This window comes from Pogona vitticeps, chromosome 5 (assembly GCF_051106095.1).
Source record: "Pogona vitticeps strain Pit_001003342236 chromosome 5, PviZW2.1, whole genome shotgun sequence".
Classification (NCBI taxonomy): domain Eukaryota; kingdom Metazoa; phylum Chordata; class Lepidosauria; order Squamata; family Agamidae; genus Pogona; species Pogona vitticeps.
This window is the reverse complement of record NC_135787.1, coordinates 83,539,624-83,562,841: the sequence shown is the minus strand read 5'-3', so window position 1 is coordinate 83,562,841 and position 23,218 is coordinate 83,539,624. Positions and strand designations below refer to the sequence as shown.

General features: G+C 40.4%; 1 protein-coding gene across 5 annotated transcripts in view; it reads left to right on the top strand.

Annotated features, from left to right (window-relative positions):
- Positions 1 to 23,218, top strand: part of ANAPC4 (anaphase promoting complex subunit 4) — a 49,022-nt gene that overhangs the window by 13,839 nt on the left and 11,965 nt on the right. For all 5 annotated transcript variants that reach the window (XR_013545536.1, XM_073001105.2, XM_078394045.1 and 2 more), the window contains exons 8-22: positions 1,542 to 1,626; positions 2,514 to 2,624; positions 4,185 to 4,268; positions 5,949 to 6,035; positions 9,409 to 9,473; positions 9,582 to 9,624; positions 9,702 to 9,778; positions 10,747 to 10,847; positions 10,928 to 10,979; positions 11,693 to 11,748; positions 12,785 to 12,831; positions 13,827 to 13,883; positions 14,858 to 14,914; positions 17,656 to 17,749; positions 20,394 to 20,491. Coding sequence is in view for 4 of the 5 variants with exons in the window: in XM_073001105.2 (XP_072857206.2) it covers positions 1,542 to 1,626; positions 2,514 to 2,624; positions 4,185 to 4,268; positions 5,949 to 6,035; positions 9,409 to 9,473; positions 9,582 to 9,624; positions 9,702 to 9,778; positions 10,747 to 10,847; positions 10,928 to 10,979; positions 11,693 to 11,748; positions 12,785 to 12,831; positions 13,827 to 13,883; positions 14,858 to 14,914; positions 17,656 to 17,749; positions 20,394 to 20,491 (1,114 nt within the window). In the remaining variant the exon portion in view is untranslated. The remainder of the gene's footprint in view (positions 1 to 1,541; positions 1,627 to 2,513; positions 2,625 to 4,184; positions 4,269 to 5,948; positions 6,036 to 9,408; positions 9,474 to 9,581; positions 9,625 to 9,701; positions 9,779 to 10,746; positions 10,848 to 10,927; positions 10,980 to 11,692; positions 11,749 to 12,784; positions 12,832 to 13,826; positions 13,884 to 14,857; positions 14,915 to 17,655; positions 17,750 to 20,393; positions 20,492 to 23,218) is intronic.

The window sequence follows — 23,218 nt, the reverse complement described above, 5'->3', positions numbered from 1 at the left end:
TCACAACCAGCTCCTCCACATCCAAACCACCATCTTCCAGTCCCGTTGAGAAAAAAAGGTCCAAGGTATGGCCCTTCTCATGTGTCGGGCCAATGACATATTGAGAGTCCCATAGTTGTCATGGCGGCCATGAAGTCCTGAGCCGCCCCAATCAAGGCAGCCTCGGCATGAAAGTTGAGGTCCCCCAGCATCAACAGCCTGGGAGTCCTCAACACCAGGTCTGAGACTACCTCTGTTAGCTCAGGTAGGGAGACTGTTGGTACACAGCAGGGTGGGTGGTACACCAACAGAATCCCTAATCTGTCTCGCATGCCCAACACACAATACAGGCCCTCAAGACCTCCTCTCAAAGGGACAGGAAGCCTGGTCAAGGAGATAGAACTCCTATAGACTACAGCAACTCCCCCTCCCTGACCCTCCGAGCGTCATTGGTGCTGGACTGAGTACCCAGTCAGACACAGCTGGGAGAGGGGAACACCACCCTCCTCTCCCACCCAGGTCTCAGTAATGCACGCCAGGTCAGCACCCTCATCCAGAATTATATCATGGGTGAGGGCAGTCTTATTTTGTACTGACCTGGCGTTCATCAACAGCACCGTGTGGCTCAAGGGTTTGCTGATATGGTCACCTGATACCATCTGATTGGGGGTAGGACTAGAAGAGGGGATAGATGTAAGATATCTAACCTCTCTCCTTCTACGTGGGCATGTTCTACCCCCCACCGCCATTCCTTCCCCTACCCAGCACCACCCCAATGGCTGCCCCCTCCAATGCCATCCCCCCCTTCCTGTTCCCTCAGATCCGCTGTGGGTCTCTATGTAACCTGATGGCAATTAGTGGTTTATGTCCTCCCTGTTCCAGCCAGCACAGTTCCTGCACCTGTTGTTGCCAGTGTCAGAGCTGGATGGGGTTGGATACTCCGGGAATCCACCTGTGCATGGCTGTTATTCCTCAAAGACTGAGGGTGCCCAGATCTGACATCACCCTGTGTCAGGACTTAGGATAGGATTGTTGTAGTTAACTTGGGTCTGGAACTCTTGGCTTCCAGCATGCCATGGGTTGGTGAGTCACTTTTAGGCCTCGCTCCACTAAACTGCCTTGTCTTCCTCTAACTCATTCTTTATATCCCTGTCCTCACCCCTTCTCAAACCTTTTCCTGGGCTCTACCTCCTCTTGCCCTTTCCCCTGAAGTCTTGAGCTGTTCCCTTGGGGAACTGGGGAGAGGATGTCTGCTTCTGGTCCAGGGTGTGGACCTTCCATGGGCATGGACCCACTGGTCTGGCTTCCTTCTGGCAGTTTCACCATCTCCTCTGTGCTATTTTCCTGTAGAGGGTGGGGTGGTCGCAGAGGTCAACCCAAGACCCACAATGCCAGGTTCCTGCTCACAAAGAATTTGTTGGAAAGGAAACCTATTTGGAGAAATTGCTGGAGAAATGGGCAACTGTAACCTTTTTTTCAACTCAGCTCTTAGTTGCTAGCATAGTTGTAGTTCCTGTGCTCAGTGAGTTCATGTTTCTTTTCTTTCTTTTTGAATAATTTAGGCTGAACGCTCTAGTTCTGGGAGGAAATGCTGGTTTTATTGAGATCTATGCATATGGAATGTATAAGATTGCTACAATAACGGGGGTATGTACTGTACGTTTTTTAAATTACAGCTGTACTACAGGTGGATAGGAACTTCATCATTTACCATTGAAAGATTTATTTGCCCTTTACTGTCATCACTTAATATGACCATCATAATGCCATGAATGTGCACAAAGTAATTTGACTTAACTAAACAGGATTGGGCAGATTAGTACTTGGGTAGTAAACCAACAGAGATCTCCAGGTCATGCTGGGGGGGGGGGGGACCCTATCTGGAATCCTGGGATTATCACCCATCAGAGTTGATAATTCTGGACTAGATGGACCACAATTTAGTTTCTTTGCCAGCCATACAGCTTTAAAAGTGCATGCACATACCCATATACAGTGGCAACCTTAAGCAAAATTAGCTGTTATATAATTAAAACAGATTTTTGTGTGTGGTAAATACAGAAAACAAACAATTGCGTACTTTTGTGCAGTGTCTTTTACTGATTTAAACATATTCTCATCTACACATGCATGTCCTATTAATTTTTCTATCAAGCAGAAAGCCTAAATGAACACAGTGCCTGAAATCCTGTTGCACAGCTATGCAAAAACTGCTAGAGATGAATTGCTGTAAGTGAAGAAATCTCTGTAAACATTTTCCATTACATGTCATGTTGTGCAATATGCAACAGATAATGCTTGTGGAGATTTCATGATGGCAGTTTGCCTCTAAAATTATGCCTTTTGCATAACTGGGTGACAGGATTTCAGCCAGTGGATCTTTATACTGAACTGAATGTATTGAATGTACAGGATTCTGCTTAAGAGTACAATCTTATTTTTTTTATCGGTGCGAAGGGGACAAATGAGAGAGTAGTGTGCAACAGAATTTGTACCTGGACACAAAGAAAATTAAGTGCAACATTTTTTTGCAGGTGACAGGCTCTTGTCTTGCTTTATGCTTGTCCAGTGACTTGAAATCACTATCAGTTGTTACCAAAGTAGATGTTTCTCCAGAGGCGGAACCAGAAATAACATACTTCCAAGTGAGTGAAATTGCAGAAATACTCAGCAGCAGTATTTTTTGAAATGGTTATAAGTGGTCTCTTCCTCCAGTATATGTTTGTGTGTTTGCAGTATGTCTGAGCCTTGGTGAATGTCATATATTTATCATGTGAGAATCTGTGCTCATGCAAGCAGCTGTTTGGTGAATGCTTGACCAGTGACTAGGCACCTGCCTGACGTCTGACCATCACATAACTAGACAGCTGTTTCTGCACTTGCAGCTCTGCAGACAGTAAGCACCAACAAGATAGAGGCCACAAAGTCCTCTTTAGGTTCTCACTGTGTGTTCTGTATTGTCAAGTCAGAACTGATTTATAGCAACCCTAATAGGGCTTTCAAGGTAAGTGAGATATTTAAGGAGTGGTTTCCCCAGTTCCACTCCCCCAGTGAGTTTTCATGGCCAAGAGGGAATTTGAACCTATTCTCCCAAGTCCTAGTCTGTTACTCTATCCCTACACTATACTGTACTGGGAATCATTACCCATACCAAATGTGTGAATAAGCTATGGAGAATGTTGGGACTACTCCTGCCTCTTAGTTGCTAGCCACAACCTTGGTGGATTCATTAGTGCTGAAGTGCATATCTGCTGGGCTTGTTCCATGTGGATTCCAGTTACACATCACTTTGTACCGGCCAAAGCACACACTGGAATTGAGGGGGAGAAGCTATCCTATATATTTGCATATGTGACCAACCCCAGCCTAGGCCTTTCACCTTTTAAAATATCTTCCAATAGTTTATCTGACACCAGCGATTAACCACACCAGACTCAGTGGCTAAACAGTGAAAATGATAACTCTTAATTACATAGGAACAGTAGCTGAGAACAAATTTGAGTTCAAGTTTTTCTTCAGCTACAGCAATCAATTAAGATAATTCATACCCACAAGTTCCTTATCTTTCTCCCTAGCTTTAATATTTGCTAAATTCTATTTTCCCCCTTTTCATTATAACACTTTCATTTTTTTTCCTTTTCTCCCTCAAAACCTCCTGTCTCCTCTCGCTTTCATTACTCCAGCCCTCTAACCCCCTCCTCCTTCAGGCTCCAGGATAGGCTGACTACATACATCACCCAGCCAATCACATTGCTCCCCTGTTAACAAGCGCATTGGCCAGGGTTCCCTTCACAGCATAGCCTGAACATAACTAGTTGATGAACACCTGACTGGTCTGTGGATAGCTTTGTTAATCCTTCCCTGGTGCTGCAGATCTCCGTGCTGCAATATATGCTGTTATTTATAGAGAATGGCTGAAATCCTGTTGCTTAGTCTTGTAAGTCCCACTCAACTAGGCTGATTGAATCAATGGGGATTTGGTGAGTCGACTCCTCCATATGGGTCTACTCTGTTTGCAACTTACTTTAGCAAAGTAAGTCACAACTAGAGTAGGCCCATTTGAATCAATGGAACTTATGGAGGATTTGACTCACCAAATACCCATTGATTCAATCAGCCTAGTTGAGTGGGACTTACAAAGCTAAGCAACAGGATTTTAGCCAGTATTTAATATCTACTGACTGGGACTTTGTTTTGTGGTATAGCTGGACACCAGTCTGCTCTCAACTTATCTACCAGAAGTCACTCGAATGGCCCGAAAATTTACACACATTTCAACCTTACTGCAGGTACAGTCTTAAAATTGTCTTTGTGTTCACCTAGTACCAAAATGACACTCTGAACCAGCTGCTGCCTTGTGCCTTTCAATCATATTATTACTTTGAGAATAACTGATTCACCTCCACTGCCTTGTGGCTATATCCACCGATGGAAAAGGCTTCAGGAGTTAACCTCGAGGCAAAATCCGGAGCTGGAGTCCCGAAGGCAGCTCATGTCGTTCTGCCAACTCCTGCGACGTTGCTGGAACCAGTCGTATTGGCTCTTGCCTTTCCATTGGACCATTTCAGCAACGTGGAGAGGGGGGATTTGCTGCTTGGGTAACAGCCTATCCTCCATATTACCTTACCCGGGCTTCATGCTCTGGAGAGGACACTCCTCGATTCAGAGCATGTTACCATAGTCTCTCGAGACTGAAGGATGCCTATGATGAACTGATTCTCTTTTCTAAAAATTTGGTAGTTCCGGTTCCAGTTCAAGAACCTTTATTGGCATCTGGAAGAAAACATATAACACAACAGGCAATAGTCCTTGCCCGAATGAGGAGTGTGTGCCCATTTAGGAAAAAACAAAGAGCACGAGTGCCATAAGTGCAGATAAAACATAGCAGAACAAGCATAATTCATTTGAAAGACCAGCTAGACATCAGCAGCGAGGCTTTGGCAAACATCCCATGAGGGCAGAACAAAGAATTTGTTGGAAATTGTGACTTGCGTCGCTGTGTTAATAGATTGATAAATAGATTGATAAATTTGGCCATCTGCCTGGTGTCAATTTTGTTCTCCTAGCAGGAGAGTGTAAGGATTACCTCCTCTGATTGACCAGGTAAACTAGCAAGAATTCACTCCAAATTAGATGCACAAATATCATTGTGTACTGTACAGTAAAGAAGCATATGAGCCAGGGACTCAAGGGTCCCAGAATTACAAGGGGAGAGCCATGTTTCCATTGGTTGGGAGTTAAATCTACCATTTAGAACATTAGAAGGAAGTACATTGCATCTTGCAAGAGTGAAGGCATGCCGTTCCTGTGGGCTCTCTATAATATGCAGATAGCTAGCCAATTTGTCAATGTGCAGAGGGAGTTGTAAGTTTAAAGCTAAACAAACTTTACTGGCTACCCCAAAAAGATCTGGTCTTTCACTATCCAAGAGCCGAACTTTTAGCAGTCTATACGACTACATAAATGATAGAGCAGCCAAGTGGTCTAGAGAAATGCCTAGAGTTTGAACCTTTTGAATGAACAACGTGGGCACAGTAATGTTTTATAGAGGAAAGAGGTCAAAATTTGGTAGGATCAGGCTGCAATCTGAGGCCTCTTTACATGAAAGTTTATTTTGTTGCAATAAATAGGACTTGCTTCCAAGATGACGTGGTGGGAATCAGGCTGGTAGCATGATTTTATTTCTTCCTAGTGTGATGCAGAATTGTGAAAAGGAGCATATTTTTTAAAATATTAACCTTGGTTTTATATAGCTTTTTATTTCTGTGTGGCATTTATGTGGTTTTGGTTTTGGTTTAGTATCTGAAAATCATGCGTAAAGGCAGATAGAATTTAATTATTATACATAATGATAGTAGAATCACAACCAAAGAGCCTGAAAAACCCAAAACAACCAATAGTAGAATTTCCTTGGTTTCCAAAATTATTGGAAAAAATACCAATTGCAATATTTTTCTGTTTGTAAACAGTACATAAAGCTGTCATTAACATGCATGTGTGAAGCTTGGGAAGAAATTTTGATGCAGATGGACTCACGGCTAACCAAATTTGTACAGGTATTGTGTAAGCTCTTCTCTTCTTGATCTACTACAAAACACCTTGCAGCCCAACAGTAGATACCAGTCCCCCGTTTCCCCACCATGGCCTGTTTCATTAACTCTATGCAGCAGAGCAGGAGCACAAATGTTTAGCAGTTGGTCATTTCCACACCCACCTCACTGAGTTGATGTAATGTAATGGTTAGGTGAGTTGAGGGGGAACAATTTCAGTAGGTATGGGAAGTTGGCAAAAGAAAAGGGAAAGAAAGCAAAATGTTGAAGCATTATAAAAACCATCAGTTTTATTTCAGTGCAAGCATTTGTGGGTCAGAATCCACTTCCCCAGATACACATTTGGACATTACAGTCATGTGAAAAAATAAAGTACAGTGGAACCTCTACTTTCGAACTTAATCCGTCCCAGAAGATTTTCGTTAGTTGAAACGTTTGTAAATAGAAGCAAAATTTCCCATAGGAATGCACTGAAAACCATTTAATCCATTCCGTCTGTTTTTGGTTCTTATCTAGAGGCACCATTCTTAAGTAAAAGCATTAGTTCCCATAGAAACTAACGCAAAGTCGGTTAATTCATCCTCTACCACTAGGGGGAGATTTTTTCTTCTTTTGACCTAAGATGAACTTAGGTCAAAAAAGGGCAACAAAGGAGAGGGGGAGGGAACAACTTCTAAACAGGACACCTTTAAAAAGAAGCACCTTTTAAAGAAAACCAAGCACCTTTTAGCTTAAAAAAGGGCAGGAAATGAAGGGGGGAAGGGAGGGAAGGAACAATGGGGAAAAGAGGAAAAAAAGAAAGAAGGTCATCACTGGGGCACAGACTCCTCAGACAAAGGTTTGTGCTGTTAAGCACAAAAAGAGAGAAGACAGAGAAGAGAAGGGGGGGGAGAGCCTTGAGTCTACAGTAGACTCCATTTTAAAACTCCATTTTAAAGCCTGCCTGCATCAAAAAGCACCACGGTTTTCTGATTTTAAAAGAGACAGATCTTGGAGCCACATTTTAAACACTGTCTGGCAGCTAAAGCTTGGTTGAAATTAGGTCATTCAACAAGGCATTGATCCTAAGCACACCAGCAAATTTACAACAGAATGGCTGAAAAAGAAAAGAATCAAGATGTTGCAATGGCCTAGTCAAAGTCCAGACCTCAACCCAATTGAAATACAGTGGTGCCTCGCATAACGATTTTAATTGGTTCCAAAAAAAATGTTATGTGAAACATCGTTATGCGAAACACCATTTTATTTATTTATTTATTTGATTTTTACCCCGCCCCTCTAGACCATGTCTACTACATTTTCCATAGGAATGCATTGGAAACCGGTTAATCCGTTCCAATAGGCACGGATTGCCGTCCTTAAGCGAAAAAACCCATAGGAAACATCGTTAAACGATACAATGTTTCCTCCATTGGAATGTATTGAAGCTGACTCAATACATTTCAATGGCTTTGCGAAGTCAATTTTTGCAAAATTAAGTGTGTCATAAAAGGGTCAAAAATGGTTTTAAATGCTTGGATTAGCTTCTGCACCCTCTAAAACGGATGCAAAAGTTAATTTGGCTTTGATCTAACTTTTCATTAATTTATGGTGAATTTTTTCCCCCCAACTTTTGACAGCTGTCAAAATCTGACAGCTCCATTATTTCCTATGGGGGAAGAAAGAATTCACAAAAAATTAACGAAGACTCAGCAACTGTTCTAAATGCTTGGGTTCGTTAGAGGACCCCCTAGGTCGTGTGCAAACCTGATTTGGCTTTGATCTGAACTTTCGTTAATTTATGGTGAATTGTTTTCTCCCCCATAGGAAAGCATGGAGCTGTCAGATTTTGACAGGTCCATTGGTTCCTATGGGCTGAAAAAAAAATTCACCATAAATTAACGAAAAGTGAGATCAAAGCCAAATCAGGTTTGCACATGACTTAGGGGGTCCTCTAACGAATCCAAGCATTTAGAACCGTTTTTGACCCTTCTAAGACACTTTTTTAATTGAAAAAAGAAACATCGTTAAGTGAAGCAGGGGACCTAAAATCGCATTCGTTATGCGAAGCATGGTCCCAAACTTTGCTAAGCGAAAATCGCCCATAGGAAACATCGTTATACGGTGCATATTGTTTTCTAAAAAAACACATCGTTATGCGAATTCATCGCTAAACGAGGCAATCGTTAAGCGAGGCACCACTGTACTGTGGTGGGACCTTCAGAGAGCTGTCCATAATCCAATGCCCACAGACCTCAGTGAACTGAAGCAACGTTGAAGAGTGGGCCAAAGTTTCTCCACAACAATGTGAGAGATGGATAAAGTTGTACAGAAATGATTACTTGAAGTTATTGCTGCTAAGGGCAGTTCTACAAGTTATTGAATCATAAAGTGTACTTAGTTTTTCACACATTGCTTCTCCATTTTAGCTTTATTTTTATAAAATAAATCATGACACAGTGTAATATGTCATGGGTTCTTCATCTGAGGTTGTGCTCATTCTAATTTTCAGATCTGCTAAGGACCAGGTGATTTTTATAGTGTCCTGATATGTAAACCCATAGGATTCAAAGAGGGTGTACTTTTTTCCCCACATGACTGTATATTATGGCTAGGCTTCTGCATCTCTTTCTAAAAGCAAACAGGCAGCATTTAACAGAACATTGTGGCCTTTTTATTTGCTGTGTCATAAACATGTTGCAAAGAAAGAGGCAAACATTTTAGTATCAACTGTTGCTCATTATGGAGTTGATTCTATTGAAAAAGTGGTGTTATAAGTTATATTGGACAGAATTGGTGCATGATACGATGAAGCAAAGAAGTAAAATTTATCATACTGATCATGTAGGAACTGATCCTTTCTTTTGTTTCTAATAACCTAGCAATTGAAAACTGAGTCTGACCCCATCTTCATTTATTTCTTGGTCACTGTCAAGTCTTATGGATGTGTCTGGGACTGATATTTCTATATGAATACAGTGGTGCCTTGACTTACATATGTCCCTACTTACGACTATTTCAACGTACGACCAGCTCCGGCCGCAAAATTTTGCTTCGACTCGCGACCAGGAAAGGCAGGGGAAAAAGGCAGGAAATTCAAACCATTGGTGGTGAAGAGGCTGCTGCTTTGCAGCTTTTTCACCCCAATGGTTAGGGAAAGGGATGTGGTGGCGGTGGCCCTGTGCCGGGAGGCTGAGCCTGGCTGGGATGCTCTGGCCGCTCGCCTCCCGATGGGCTTCTACAGAGGGGCCAACCATGGCAGAGCGCAAGGCTGGGGCGAGCAGCCGGAGCATCCTGCCAGGCTCAGCCTCCTGGCGCTTACGTCCATCTTCTGGAACGGATTACAGTCGTAAGTCAAGGCACCACTGTAATTGTTTCATATTAAAATCTTTACTTGCAGGAAAAGAACACAACCACTTCTGTGCAAGATGAATTCATGCAATTGCTTTTGTGGGGCAAAGCAAGGTATGTGTTACATAGAATCTTAGATTTTTATCAGATTTATGTAATATTCAGGCAGAAAATTACAATATGTGTTTTTATATAACTGTTTTACTTTATTTTTGTGTGTAGCCTTGAACTTCAGGCACTATTAATGAATCAGCTAACAGTAAAGGTATGGTGTTATATATATTAAAATGTTTTAAGCACATATGGTTAAACTGCACTATAAAACAAAATGTTTTCCAACAGGGCTTAAAAAAACTTGGCCAGTCCATGGAGTCCTCGTACTCTAGCATTCAGAAGCTTGTCATAAGTCACTTGCAAAGGTAAATGTATGCATTTGAATGAGTATTTTAATAAACCAGTGCTTATTAATCTGGTGTTTCCTTGACTTTTCATCATTCCTGACTTGTGTGGCTCTTGACTTGCAAATCTGGAAGGTACCAGATTAGGGAAGGTTATAGTAAGCATCTCTTTTTTGCATAAACAAAATACCTTGGATACTGGTGAACTGTTAATTTGGAGAACTTATAATATTGACCAAAATCCTGTTGCTTAGTGTAGTAAATTGCACCAGAGTTAGGCCCATTGAATAAATGGGAAATTAGTGAGTCAACTCCTCTGTAAGTTCCATAGATTCACATGGGCCTACTCTATGAGTTACTTTGCTAAAGTAAATCACATAATAGGCACATTTGAACCGATTGAATATATGGAGAAGCTGACTCACTATATCCTCATTGATTCAATAGACCTACTTAAGTGTAAGTGAGTTAAAATGCTAAGCAACAGGATATTTTTTTGTCCTTTCACTGCATAGGCAGAAGAATACTTATAACTAAATCCAAATTTTAATCCCAGCTAGAATAAATCTATTGAATCAGTAAGATTTATGTAAGTGTTGGCTTGACAACTGTCATTCAGTGGGTCTACTCTATGTGGGACTAACAGTAGGGTTTAGCCCTTAGATTAACATGTGTACAAGGAACTCCTAGCTGCCTAGCTACACAGAAGTTAATTTTTCTTTGAAACTTATTAATATGGTCTTTTGGAGTTGTGTAGGTGACTAACCACATAATAAAGCAACATTAAAAGTTGTGTAAAAACAAACCTATCATACAAACTGTACCTTGTTTATATGTTGGTGTCTTCCACCAGTCTGTTAAGTAAGTTCAAAAAACATATGCCTTTGCTTGAGAAAAGGAATCATTGATGTCATTTATATATCATTTTTCATATTACTGATGTGATGACAAATCTGTCATACAACAATTTTAATTCCATGTTTCGGTAGTGGCTCTGAAGCCTTACTCTACCATTTAAGTGAACTGAAAGGAATGGCATTGTGGAAACAAAAGTATGAGTCCCTTGGACTGGATGCATCAGGAATAGAAGGTATTTGATTCTCTTATTGCTTAGCATTGCTGCCAGCAAACTCAGATGGCTTTAAATAACTTTTAACCCTATCTTTACAGAAGCTATTACTGCTGTGGGCTCCTTCATCCTGAAAGCAAATGAGCTTCTTCAGTATGTATTGATCTAGGTTGTTCTGTGCAAGCACTTATTTTTTAAGAACTATTTATGTATTCATTGGTGAAATAAGTATTGATTTTTTTTTCTGAAATACTATGTATTGCAGTGCTTAAAGTCTCTAGCTGGATGCAGGTTAGATTGGTTGGTTGGTTAGCTTATGACCTCATCCTCATGTTTTCATTAGAAAGGAGATAGTAGGTACCCATTGAAATGGGATGTAGCATTCTTACCAGCCATAAACTCATTTGCTTCATGCCCCCTACTTGCAAAATAGGGCTGCTGGTTCTCATCAACCTTGTAGGCTTGCCATATGAATTACTAATACCATTCACCAGAAAGGCTTTGAACATTCTGAAGGAAAGAGAGATGGGGGGGGGTGTTACACCTCTGTGCTGGCATCTGCAGGGTCTGCCCTTCCTTGTCCTGTGTAAACGTGCACATATGTGAGCTGCTGCACAGTGCAACCGACGTAGATCAGATCCCTTGGGGCTATTCCTGCCTTAAGGTCTTTATAATTGAAACTAGTCCTATGCCATGTGTGGGCAGAGGGTGAAATACAGATGAATGTATGTAGACATTGTTCCCTTCTTAGACTCTGGAACCACGGACAGGGATTGTAATGAGGGAAATGGCCCCTCACAAATGTCTGAAGCCATGTTTGAAATTTTGAAAAATAATTTCATGTTCTTCCTATTCTTTGTCTCCAGAGTTATAGATAGCAGTATGAAAAATTTCAAAGCTTTTTTCCGGTGGCTGTATGTAGGTAAGATAAAAATTGTGCTGATTGTATAAACCAGTTTGCAGCATTCTGTCTTATTCTAGTAGAATTAAAAAGCAAATTCCAATGCAGAGATTTTACAGTGAAGGAAGAGCACTTACTCTCTAATGGGCTGCTGGAAATGCTTTCCTACAAGCAAGCAGCTCTCTTTCACTTTTGTGAAGAAGAGGAAAGCTCTGCCCTTGGAGAGCCTGTTGTGGAGAGGTCAGATCTTCCTCTTTATACTGAATGGGTCACCAGACTGAAAGGAAGGACGTCTCTTCTTGCTTATGAAGGCAGCTCAGGGCCAGGAAGCTGAGTAAATGTGATTTAAAGGATCTTCTGGCCCTCCACCCCTTACCATGTTGCAAAGCCACATTTGGGATTGTGGAAGAATGAACTTTAGAGGAGAGAAGAGGGATTGCAGAGTTGCTTTTTATAGGTCATTTGTTTCCCTTATTTGTTACAGAGCTTTAAAAATCAGTTGTTGTCAGTAATGTGTACAGAGTTTTAAAACTAAGACTCTGTTATTCATTCCACTCCTCATTACTTTTTGACAAAAAGCTGATAGGTAAGATGATGGCATCTTGTCAAGATGCCTCTAAAGATGCCTTTCAGAAGTGACATCAGCTGAAAGCCTGTTACACAAAAGCAAATTATCAAGAAATCTTCATAGACATTATTTGTTAGACACTTGAGTTGCACAGTATATGTGGAACAGGTAATGTCTGTGGACATTTCTTCGCTTATAGCAATTTATTTTGAAGTTACAACTTTTGCATAACCGCAGAACAGGAATTCAGCTGTTGAAAAGTAGCTTGAAACATTGTTAGTTACACCACTGGTGTAACTTGGTTCACACTGGTTATATTACTATTGAAATGTAACTTCATTGCGCCCTAGTTGACAAAACTGGGAAAGTAACTTGTTAGAGTTACCTATTTTATTTTCACTTGTTACTTCCTCTGGGAGAGTGGGAGGAAAATCTCAACCTCCTCCTCCCATACTAAGCGAACATATTCTGGTCTTTTTTATTTTCCAGCCATGTTGAGGATGTCAGAAGACCACATCCCCCCAGAGCTCAACAAGGTAATATTTTTGTCATCAGTCACATATGTTCTACAGCACACCTGTGTTACTTGTGAACCACCAAGTCTAGCTCAGTTCTGGAAGCTGAGGACTGTGATCTGCCAGGGTCTTGACACAATCTTTTCCTCACTGGTCCTCTTATTGAAATCACAGACAAGTAGCAAAAGGAAGATAATTGTTGAGTCCTCTTATATGCTTGGGATGTGATCAATTCTTCACATTGCATGTTGTGTAGGGTCTTTAATTTGGGGGGGGGATTACTTTGCTCTTAAATCTTGCAAAGATGGTACATTTAAATGAGTTCTAGTGGGTCACTTTTATAAGGCCTTCTTGCTACTGGGTGTCTCATGCATTTTCAAGTGGGCTGTAAAGTAAGCACTTGCTTACCGTGGCCTGTAGCTGAATTACAGTCCTGCTGTGGAGACATCACAACATGTACATGGTGCTCTATGGTTGTAGCTGTTAATCACTATCTTCTGTTTTTATCACAACATTCACTTTCTCAGAGTGGCCAGTTAAGATGCTGTGGGATGTTCACAAGCTGGGCATGCATATGATGGTTACCTCCTACCTTTCCCAAGCACCTGATATTCAGAATTATACTGTATTACCTTAATATCAATCAGAAGCCTATTGCCTATTTATGTGTGTGTAGCAGAAATCACCTGCTTTGGTAGCAAATTGCAGCTCATTTCTGAGATGCCGATTGCCTTAGGAAATGTTATTTGATTCTGTTTTGCAGTAGTAGAAAATGTGATAAATTAAATCCGGTACTTATTGATCAGGCTTATTTTGTCATCTGATGTTGTACATTATTGCTTTATATTTTGTATTTAAGAATTCTGAAGGTGTTTTTTTTTTAAGTTATAATGAATGCTTGGTTTGGATGTACCAGTTTGTAGAAATAATGAGAGCTTTTGTTTTAAGGTACGCTTGATTTAATACTTGTTTTAAAAATGAACATTCATAGTGGTGATCTTTTTCCCTCTCCAAAGATGACCCAAAAAGATATTACCTTTGTTGCTGATTTTCTTACTGAACACTTCAATGAGGTAAGTTGGGGTTTTTTTATTGACTGGGTACTGTGAAAAAGTTATTCCATTTGTGTACTTCATCTGACTTTGTTTCTTCAATACATTTAGATACATTTGTTAGATACTTGTTGTTGTTGTTGTTGTTGTTTAGTCATTTAGTTGTGTCCGACTCTTCGTGACCCCATCGACCAGAGCACGCCAGGCCCTCCTGTCTTCTAGTGCCTCCCAGAGTTGGGTCAAATTCATGTTGGTAGCGTCGGTGACCCTGTCCAACCATCTCTTCCTCTGTCGTCTCTTTCTCCTCTTGCCTTCCCACTTTTCCAACATCAGGGTCTTTTCCAGGGAGTCTCCTCTTCTCATGAGATGGCCAAAGTATTGGAGCCTCAGCTTCAGGATCTATCCTTCCAGTGAGCACTCAGGGTTGATTTCCTTTAGAATGTGTAGGTTTGTTCTCCTTGCAGTCCAGGGAACTCTCAAGAGCTTCCTGCAGCACCACAATTCAAAAGCATCAATTCTTCAGCAGTCAGCTTTCTTTATGGTCCAGCTCTCACTTCCATAAATCACTACAGGAAAAACCATAGTTTTGACTATGCAGACTTTTGTCGGCAAGGTGATGTCTCTGCTTTTTGAGATGCTGTCTAGGTTTGTCATTGCTTTCCTCCCGAGAAGCAGGAATCTTTTAATTTCGTGGCTGCTGTCACCATCTGCAGTGATTATGGAGCCCAAGAAAGAAAATCTGTCACTGCCTCCATATCTTTCCCTTCTATTTGCCATGAGGTGATAGGACCAGTGGCCATGATCTTGTTAGATACATATTTGACACACATTCCCACTATGTCTGTAAATTGTATGTTACCAAATGAAAGCACGTATTTAAAACTGACCCACAAGTTGAATGTAATCATTTTAGAAATTCCTTTTCCATTGTTCTGTCAAACTAATCACACTTTTAAACTAATAACCGTATAATACGTTCCACATATCTTTCATAGGCGCCTGAACTCTACAGCCGTAAAGGGAAATACTTTAATGTGGAAAGAGTTGGTCAGGTAACATATCTTTACACTCTTTTGTGTCAAGAATATGGGCTGATAACCTGTTGCAGAAAAAAGGGGTCTGTTGTAATTTGTGTAGCCTAGCATTTTGAATACTACATTTTGGAATGAAGTTATGGAAATCATATGAATTTATATGAATATTCAAGTGACTTACATACCCCTTTTTGTGTATTCTGGTGAGTTTTTTCATGCCTCGTTTTCATTATAGTAATATCAATTATACATTGTGAGGCGCATCCTTTAAGGTCTTAAAGGCTTCTTAGAGGTATTCTGACTACTGTGGAAGCAGGATGCTGTACTCGCGGGACCTTCTGCTCTTGTCCAGCATTTGTTACTCTGCTATCATGAGAGCTAAGAAATAAAACTGCACATTGTCAGCTGCCCTCTTGACACCTGGGTGCTCTTACCTTCAGTCTGGCAGAATATTCCTGGACTGATGGCGTTCTGAATGTTCTTACCCATTTGTGATATTCAGGCAGTGTCAAAAACTGCTGCAAAGCCTATGCAATGATGCCATGTTACAGAGCTAAAGAGTACAGTCAGATTACCTGCTGTAAATGTACAAATGTTGTGTGGAATGTTTCTGGAGATCCATCAGCAAGATGACTGCTGGCAAATTTACTTTCAACTGCCAGAACATTTGTATTGCCCTTCTTTTGCCTCATGGCTTTGCAGAAACCCTTTGGGATTTCCATTTTTTACTCTTTATGTCACATAAAAGAAGTCACATTATCCCCATATAAAGACTAGAAAAGGGGAAAGATCATTTAGCCAGTTGACAAGAGAAAACCTATTATGCCAAAAATCTGAGAGCAGATCCTTTTGTTTCAAAATTCACATGATGTTCCACACTATAATGGATATATTTTTTCTTGGTAACCCAAGGCTCTACATGGATTTACAGTGGGGTCTCGACTTACGAACTTAATCCATATCGGAAGGCAGTTCTCAGGTCGAAAAGTTCTTAAGTCGAATCTGCATTTCCCATAGGAATGCATTGAAAACCATTTAATCCATATCTGCTCTTTTCGTCCATAGAAACTAATGGGAAGCTGCTATTCCACCTTCTGCCACTAGAGGGGGATATCTTTTTCTTTTTTTCCTTTTAACCTAAGATGACTTAGTTTAAAAAAAAAGGAAAAAAAAGAGTTCGTAACTCGAATCTAAGTTCGTAAGTCGAGTCCATATATTCCTATGAGAGCGGTTCGTAAGTCGAAACGTTCGTATGTCGAGCCGTTCGTAAGTCGAGACACCACTGTACTCACAAATAAATCCTGTTGACTTAAATGTAGTTTAATGTCTAGGAAATATGCTTAAAGTTGCCCATTTAAAATAACATAATGAGAATTTGCATGGTGAGATGTCCATTTGCTCATTGGCTGTGAAAGTCTTAGTGCCTTGAAATCACTACATTTTATTTTCCATGGAGATTCCTAAGATTGAAATAGATATTTGTGTGCAAGTTCAGATGTAGAGATTCCAGTTGTCTTTGAACAGTTGCAAAACACTGGGAGAAAGTTGGCATTCTGAGGGTAGAAGTAATTAGTAGTAGAGAGGATAGTAAATCTTTTGTCAATCTGTCACTACTTCAGCTTCCATTTTAGCTGCACAAATGCAAACATATGCCTAGGAGCAATAATTCTGGTAGGTGTTTGCAGAGGCAAAATATTGGATGGCTCATTCTCTGCAAGTAATATCATTGCCTCCACAACTGTTTGGTTGCTGAGATTGTCAGTGTTGTGCTTGCACTTAAATGTCTGTTCTGAAGTATTAGACATTTGAGAAAGAACAGAATGAAATATTTCTGGTAAAAATATGGTACACTTGTTTCTAGGCATGGCATTTTCAGATTTTGTGGACTACAGCTACTAGAAGTCTTCAGAACTCTCCCCAACCAGACTTAATCAATGTTCTGACATTTTTTTACAACTAATGAATGCATATTCTGGCGGCCATTTTCATCCTGTGGAAAAGATAGGGAGAACTGAATGGGCAGGACTAAGCATCATGGGAGCTATAGGGAATTATGAGTCTGATGTCGGTTTTTAAAAGGCTTGGTTTGCAGAGCCTGATGGATAGAGACTAGCACACCCATAAACCCTTCTAACTCACACAGAGCTTAGCCCCACTAGCTGTTTCCTCTGTTTTCTGCATATGAAAATGGCTGTTAGAGTCTGAATGAACATGAAAATACATGTCAGAATTTTGATTCCTTGATTGAAGCTTCCAGTAGTCTGCCTGAGGCAATTCCTGCAGGCTTCTGAAGACTATAGTCCACGATATTCTGAAAATCCCATGCCTAGTTCTTCCTAATTTTTGCTAAACATTGTTTAGAAAGTACGGTACTGCTGGAGGGGAAAAAAAGTCTTCACTGCAGATTTATCACCATACAAATAAAAATTAAAATATACAGTGTGTTCACTTAATGAACAACTTTAGATCACAACATGCTAGTTGTAGCTCCTGGTTTCACAGACCAAAGGTTTATAAATTATAACCACCTCTGATAAATTTTTCCACTTTGCTTCGATAATATGGCAATTTGAGTGTGATAACCTCTTGGACACTGAGTAATAAAACACTTTTGAAAGGGGAGGGAGTCACTAAATGTTTAGTAAGTTAAGTTACGTGTTTCAAACTCAGAAGGGGAAAATATAAGACTAAGAATAGTTTCCTAAGGTTTTTTTAATAGTTTTGTTTTGTTCAGATTTTTATTCAAATAATTTTTCCAGTACTTGAAAGATGAAGATGATGACCTTGTATCCCCACCTAACACGGAAGGAAACCAGTGGTTTAATTTTCTCCAAAATAGCAACCATCTTAAAGGTAATATAGCTGTTAATACCAGATGATCTAAATATGCCAAGCTGTCAGTGTTAAAGTATACTTGTATATGGCATACATTTACACTAGAGTGTGGTTATGGATGTGCATGCACTTAGGACTTTTCATTTTGTGGTTGAAGGATGTGAAAGCTAATTTTATCTAGGAAAAAAATTATATTTTGGAACCCTGTATTAAGGATCATGATAGAGCCGTGGCATTTGGCACCAGCATGCCTCAGATTCATTTGTTCTTCCTTAAAGTACACCTGTCTTTGAAGATTGTTTGTTGGATCTGGGTCTTTAAGTAGCCAAAATGGTATTATCCATCCACACAAGGAGAAATGTTTTTCAGCCTGCTAGGACAAATTCCTGTAACAAAATCCTTAGAAAAACAACAACAACAAAAACCCCAGATCCTAAGGGTTGGGAAACAGTCCAGTGGGCACATGGGCACAAGATGTTGGTAGACTGCTTTGGAGAGGCTGAGTATCCTGGAGGAAAGCATGGCAAGAATATAGAATAGGAATACCACTCAAGGCAAAAGTTTGTTGCAGGTCCTACCACTTTATATTTACTAATTACTTTGGTAAGGTGATTTAGGTACAGGTGTGATATTCAAAGAATCAAACTGAGCCAGCTTTAAAAATACATTTTTAACACTGTGTTGAAATCTAGTCATTGGAGTGAGGGCGAAATAATAGTTAAAATGCTGTGGGCTAGTTGTTCTAGAATTTGTGTTTGCTTCCAAAATTATGATAGGAAAGAATACTTTGTAGTGTTAGGGAACTTTCTTGAAGTTAGCCAGAATAATAGCAAGGGGTTTGGAAATTACAGTAGAATTCATGTCAACTAGAATAGCAGATAACCATCTAAGATAGGGATATACAGTACTGTATATATCAAGATAGAGAAGCAAGATAATTGAGGGAAGGATGTCATCCTTTCTCTATATGTTGTGTCAGGACTTTATTCAAGGCCATGTTTTATTTTACCTGGCGCTCCCTACGTTACTTTATCTAGCTAAAGAAGCAGTGTACGTTTCTTCAGATACACGCACAGATCTGACAAGGGAACTTGTTGAGGTTTTGTTTTTGTTTTTTTTAGCAAAATACAGATTTGCACAGGAAAAATTGTCCAAAGTTTGTGTCAGTCACAAAGTCTCACCACCCCATTTCCAAACCCAAATTCATTGGCAAATTGTTCACATTAATTGTGAAGTCAATTCCTTCTTTATCTAAATAGTTTTTAAACTAATTTGAAAATAGTTGTGTGCACATATTTATATAGATATGCATATACCCTGTTTCCCCTAAAATAAGACCTAACCTGAAATTAAGCCCTAGTATAAGTTTTCAGGATGCTCGTAATATAAGCCCTACCCCCAAATAAGCCCCAGTTAAGTGAAACCCTGCCCTCCACCATTGTGCAGCAAACAGAAGAAGATGACATGACTGTATTTGAATAAATGTAGATTGTTGTACGTGAAAAAAATAAAACATCCCCCCAAAATAAGCCCTAATGTGTTTTTGGAGCAAAAATTAATATAAGACCCTGTCTTATTTTGGGGGAAACATGGTATGTGTATGTGTACATTTATAGATTCAATGGATTGCCTTGCAGGATTATTATAAAAGTGTCAGCTGCATAGTGACAATTTGTAAGGCTTAAATAAGATGCCTTGTCTCACACCCTTCTCACTACAGTATAGGAATTGCGATGATGTGTGCTGAAGAAATGTTTCACATGTTTTTCAAAGTCATGTTTTTCTTAGTTGGATGATAAATTACAGGATTCTGTGTCTCTGTTTTCTTTATGGGTGAGGCTGACACACAAGTCACTGCTTATGTGTATGAAAGCTATCCTGATTTTGCTGAAAGCTACACTGAGTAGCCACCTTTGTCATTGTTGCACTCTCCAGTGTTGTGTTAGATGGCTGTGTTTATTGGGGATGATGGGAATTTTGGTCTGACGTCAGGAGGGCAACCAGCTCAGGGAAGCTATTATTATTTCCTAGGTGTAGCTGTAATTTTTGCCATTGGGGGAGGGGGGGAATAAAAACAGAAATAACTCAGCCTGCTTCCAGACAGCACTCTAGTCAATGAAGTTTCCTTTCTCTAAGATTTTAAACCCCTCTCCCTGAGCATGCTACTCTTGGCCATGTCTAGAAATCACCACCACCACTGTGAAAGAATTTTTAAAAGAGGGGGGGGGGAAATAGCCAAATGTCCAGGAAGTTTCAAATGTGTGTGTTTGATTAATCATTTGCAGGCCTTATTTCCTGGCCTTATTCAAAAGTTGGGGGAATGAAACAGTCTTTCAAAGGCCAGCCATTTTCCAACACATTTTTAAGGGCCCAGGTTGGCCATTTTTACAGCACATATCTTTTCAGCATGGGGTCAGGAAGGCACTCTGTTGGTTACATTCAGCCCATAGGCTGCATTTTACCCATCTTTGCTCTAAAACATAGTAGGGTAGACGAGTGAAGGCAAGGGAACAAATACCATTCTGCAGTCAGAAAACTCTCTTCTGCTGCTGTTCACATGTCTGTACATCTGCACTCATGCAGTAGCTGCTTATATGAAATGGGCAATTTGGAAATACAGATTTCCCATCATAATTGCCATTACTTTTGCTTCTTCCCTTAGAAAGCCCTTTGCTGTTCCCATACTATCCTCAGAAGTCACTGCATTTTGTAAAAAGGCAAATGGAAGGAATTATTGATCGCTGCCTACAAAAGCCAGCTGTAAGTATTCAGTTTGCATGCAAGTTCTAAGGATCAGGAAGCCTCAGGGCTGACATCATCTGCTTTAGATTGAAAGCAATTTAGAAGGATGCACAAACAATGCCTTTTATAAGATCAAACCTTCTCCTGACTCACAAAGAGGTATTCTCTAGCCTTGCTTCTCCCTGAATCAGAAGTGAGCAACTCTGGATAGCTCAGTAGTTTAGGTATCTGGCTGTTGAGCCAGAGATTGGGAGTTGTTCCCCACTATGCCTCCATAGCAGGGGCTGGACTTGATGATCCATAGAGCCCCTTCCGGCTGTGCAGTTGTAGGATTATTATTATTATTATTATTATTATTATTATTATTATTATTATTATTATTATTATTATTATTATTATTATTATTATTATTATTATTATTATAGCCCTTGGCTTTCCAGATGTTTTGAGCGACAACTGACATAATCTTTTACCATTGACAAGCTGGCTGGCATTCCTGCGAGTGAAATCGAAAGGACCTGGAAGGTCACAGGTTCTGCACATATCTTCTTAATGGAACTGTTGTTCTGTTACACAGCTTAGAGAAGAAGCTGTAGCTTCCATGGAACATTCTGTATTTTGAATGAGAGCTTGTAGTCTTTTCCTCTTCGTGGCACAGTTTTTACAGCCTCTCAGAGTGAAAAGTTAATTAGACAATACTTTGTCAAATAAAGCATTGTGTGCACAGACAGAAGCAAAAGAAATAATTTTGGTCACTGGGATTCCTGGAGTCCCATTGAGCAACTGGAGCTTCATTTAAGCTTGGTCTTTTGGAAACCAAGCCCTATGAGGAAAGACAGAAAGAACTGGGCATGTTTAGCCTTGTAAAAAGAAGACTGGGGGGAGATGTGATAACACTTTTCAAACACTTGAAAGACTGTCATACAGAGGAGGAGCAGGATCTCTTCTCAGTCATCCCAGAATGCAGGACACCTAACAATGGGCTTGAGTTACAGGAAGCCAGATTTCAGTTGATTATCAGGGGGGAAAATTAACTGTTAGTGCAGTGCAACAATGGAACCAATTACCTTGGGAGTTAATGAATGTTCCAAAACTTTGAGGCATTCAAGAAAAATTAGACAACGTTAGACATACTTTGAGTTGGATGCCTGCATTGACCGGGTGTGTGTGTGATTATTTGGTCTTATAGGCCCCTTGCATCTCTATGATTCTGTTTATACTTCAAAGATCTCTCCATATCTGTTTGGAATGCTGTGAAGGAACGAGTAAAACTGCATGTCCTCTCCATGTAAGAGCTTCAGATGGAGTGAAGAGTTAGTTACTCTCACAACTATATGTTCTGTTTAAAAAAAAACAGGCAAAAACCCAGTTGGCTAGAAATTAGGAAGTCCTGGGAAAATGGCCAGACAGAGGATGGAGCTAGAATTAAGTTAAGTCCCAAGAACTCAAGTGCATGAGGAGGGGAACCAGTAGAAAAAAGAAGAAAATAGACAGTTATAGGATAAACCAGTACCCGAAGGTGACAGCCCTTATATATGTACCCTATAAGTCACCAGCAGCAGCTTGACCCGCCAAAAGCAGGGTGAGTTGCCTCTTACCTCCATCAGGAGAAGCTTCTGGCCCCACTGCCCAGCATACAGCCTTCATGGACTATATCTGGTCTCAGTATATGGTCCTTTCTCGCTAGTATTTCAAGAGCATACTGCATGTCATAGAACATGTGAAACATACCACAGTTCCCTTGTCAAAACCTCTTTCTGTAGTCAGTCAGCCACGTGTCTTCTGCTGATCCTAAGATGGGAGAACTCAGGGTGAGCAGACATGGGGAGAAGCGATGAGTCTTGACCGAGAATGTTTCACGCCTCACCAACCTTCCAGTCTGCTTAACCAGGTGTGTTCTAGGGACCCTAATGTAAAACAAAGATCCCCAAGGTTGACACACAAAACTAGTGTGCCAAGCTTGTAAAGTAGGCTACACCACTCCCATAAAAATATTTAAAATTCAATGGTTGAGACTAGGATAGGTATTAGTACCACAGTCATCCTCAGCTAAAAAAATCTTGCATTTTATTCTGATCCCAAATTGAAGTTGGTGGATTTCAGCTTAAGGTGTCGGTGCTTTTATGCAGATAAAACAGAAGTTGAGCCTTTGACATTGAAGAGCCTAGGAGTTTGCTTAAACTATAATTTGTTGTGCTTGCGGGCCCTGCTCTGTAACTTGTTAGAGTTACATTTTCAAGATTACAAGAACCTTTATAATGTTTCACCAATAAGTCATTTACATTTTCTGCTCCAAAGCACTGTACAGCATAAATGCAAAATTTTCCTTTTTTCTCTTGGACCATCTTGGTGCACACAGGCTTAAAATCTTGTTACTTGTTACACATGTGAAAGGCAAACAATGTAACATTACAGTTGGCAGTTAATGAGCTGCCACTAGGATTCTCTGGCTCAGCATGTGTAATAAACCAACAGGATTTCAGCCATGGTTTATGTGGCAATGGGCAGCCCGAGCTCCTGCCCAGATTGGGGCACCATCAGAGAAGAAGAACCCCAGCAGTGAATGATGGAGGGTGAGTGGCCCAGGCAGCCCCAGGAGGCGGGGGTAGGATGCACACGGCACCTGTGGGGCTGTGCAGGTTACTTCATCCAAAGAGGCATGACTGAAGTCGTGCCCATCTCTAATCTTTACTTTATTTTTGAAGGCTAGCACAATAAGTGTACACTGCTCCCAAATATTATATT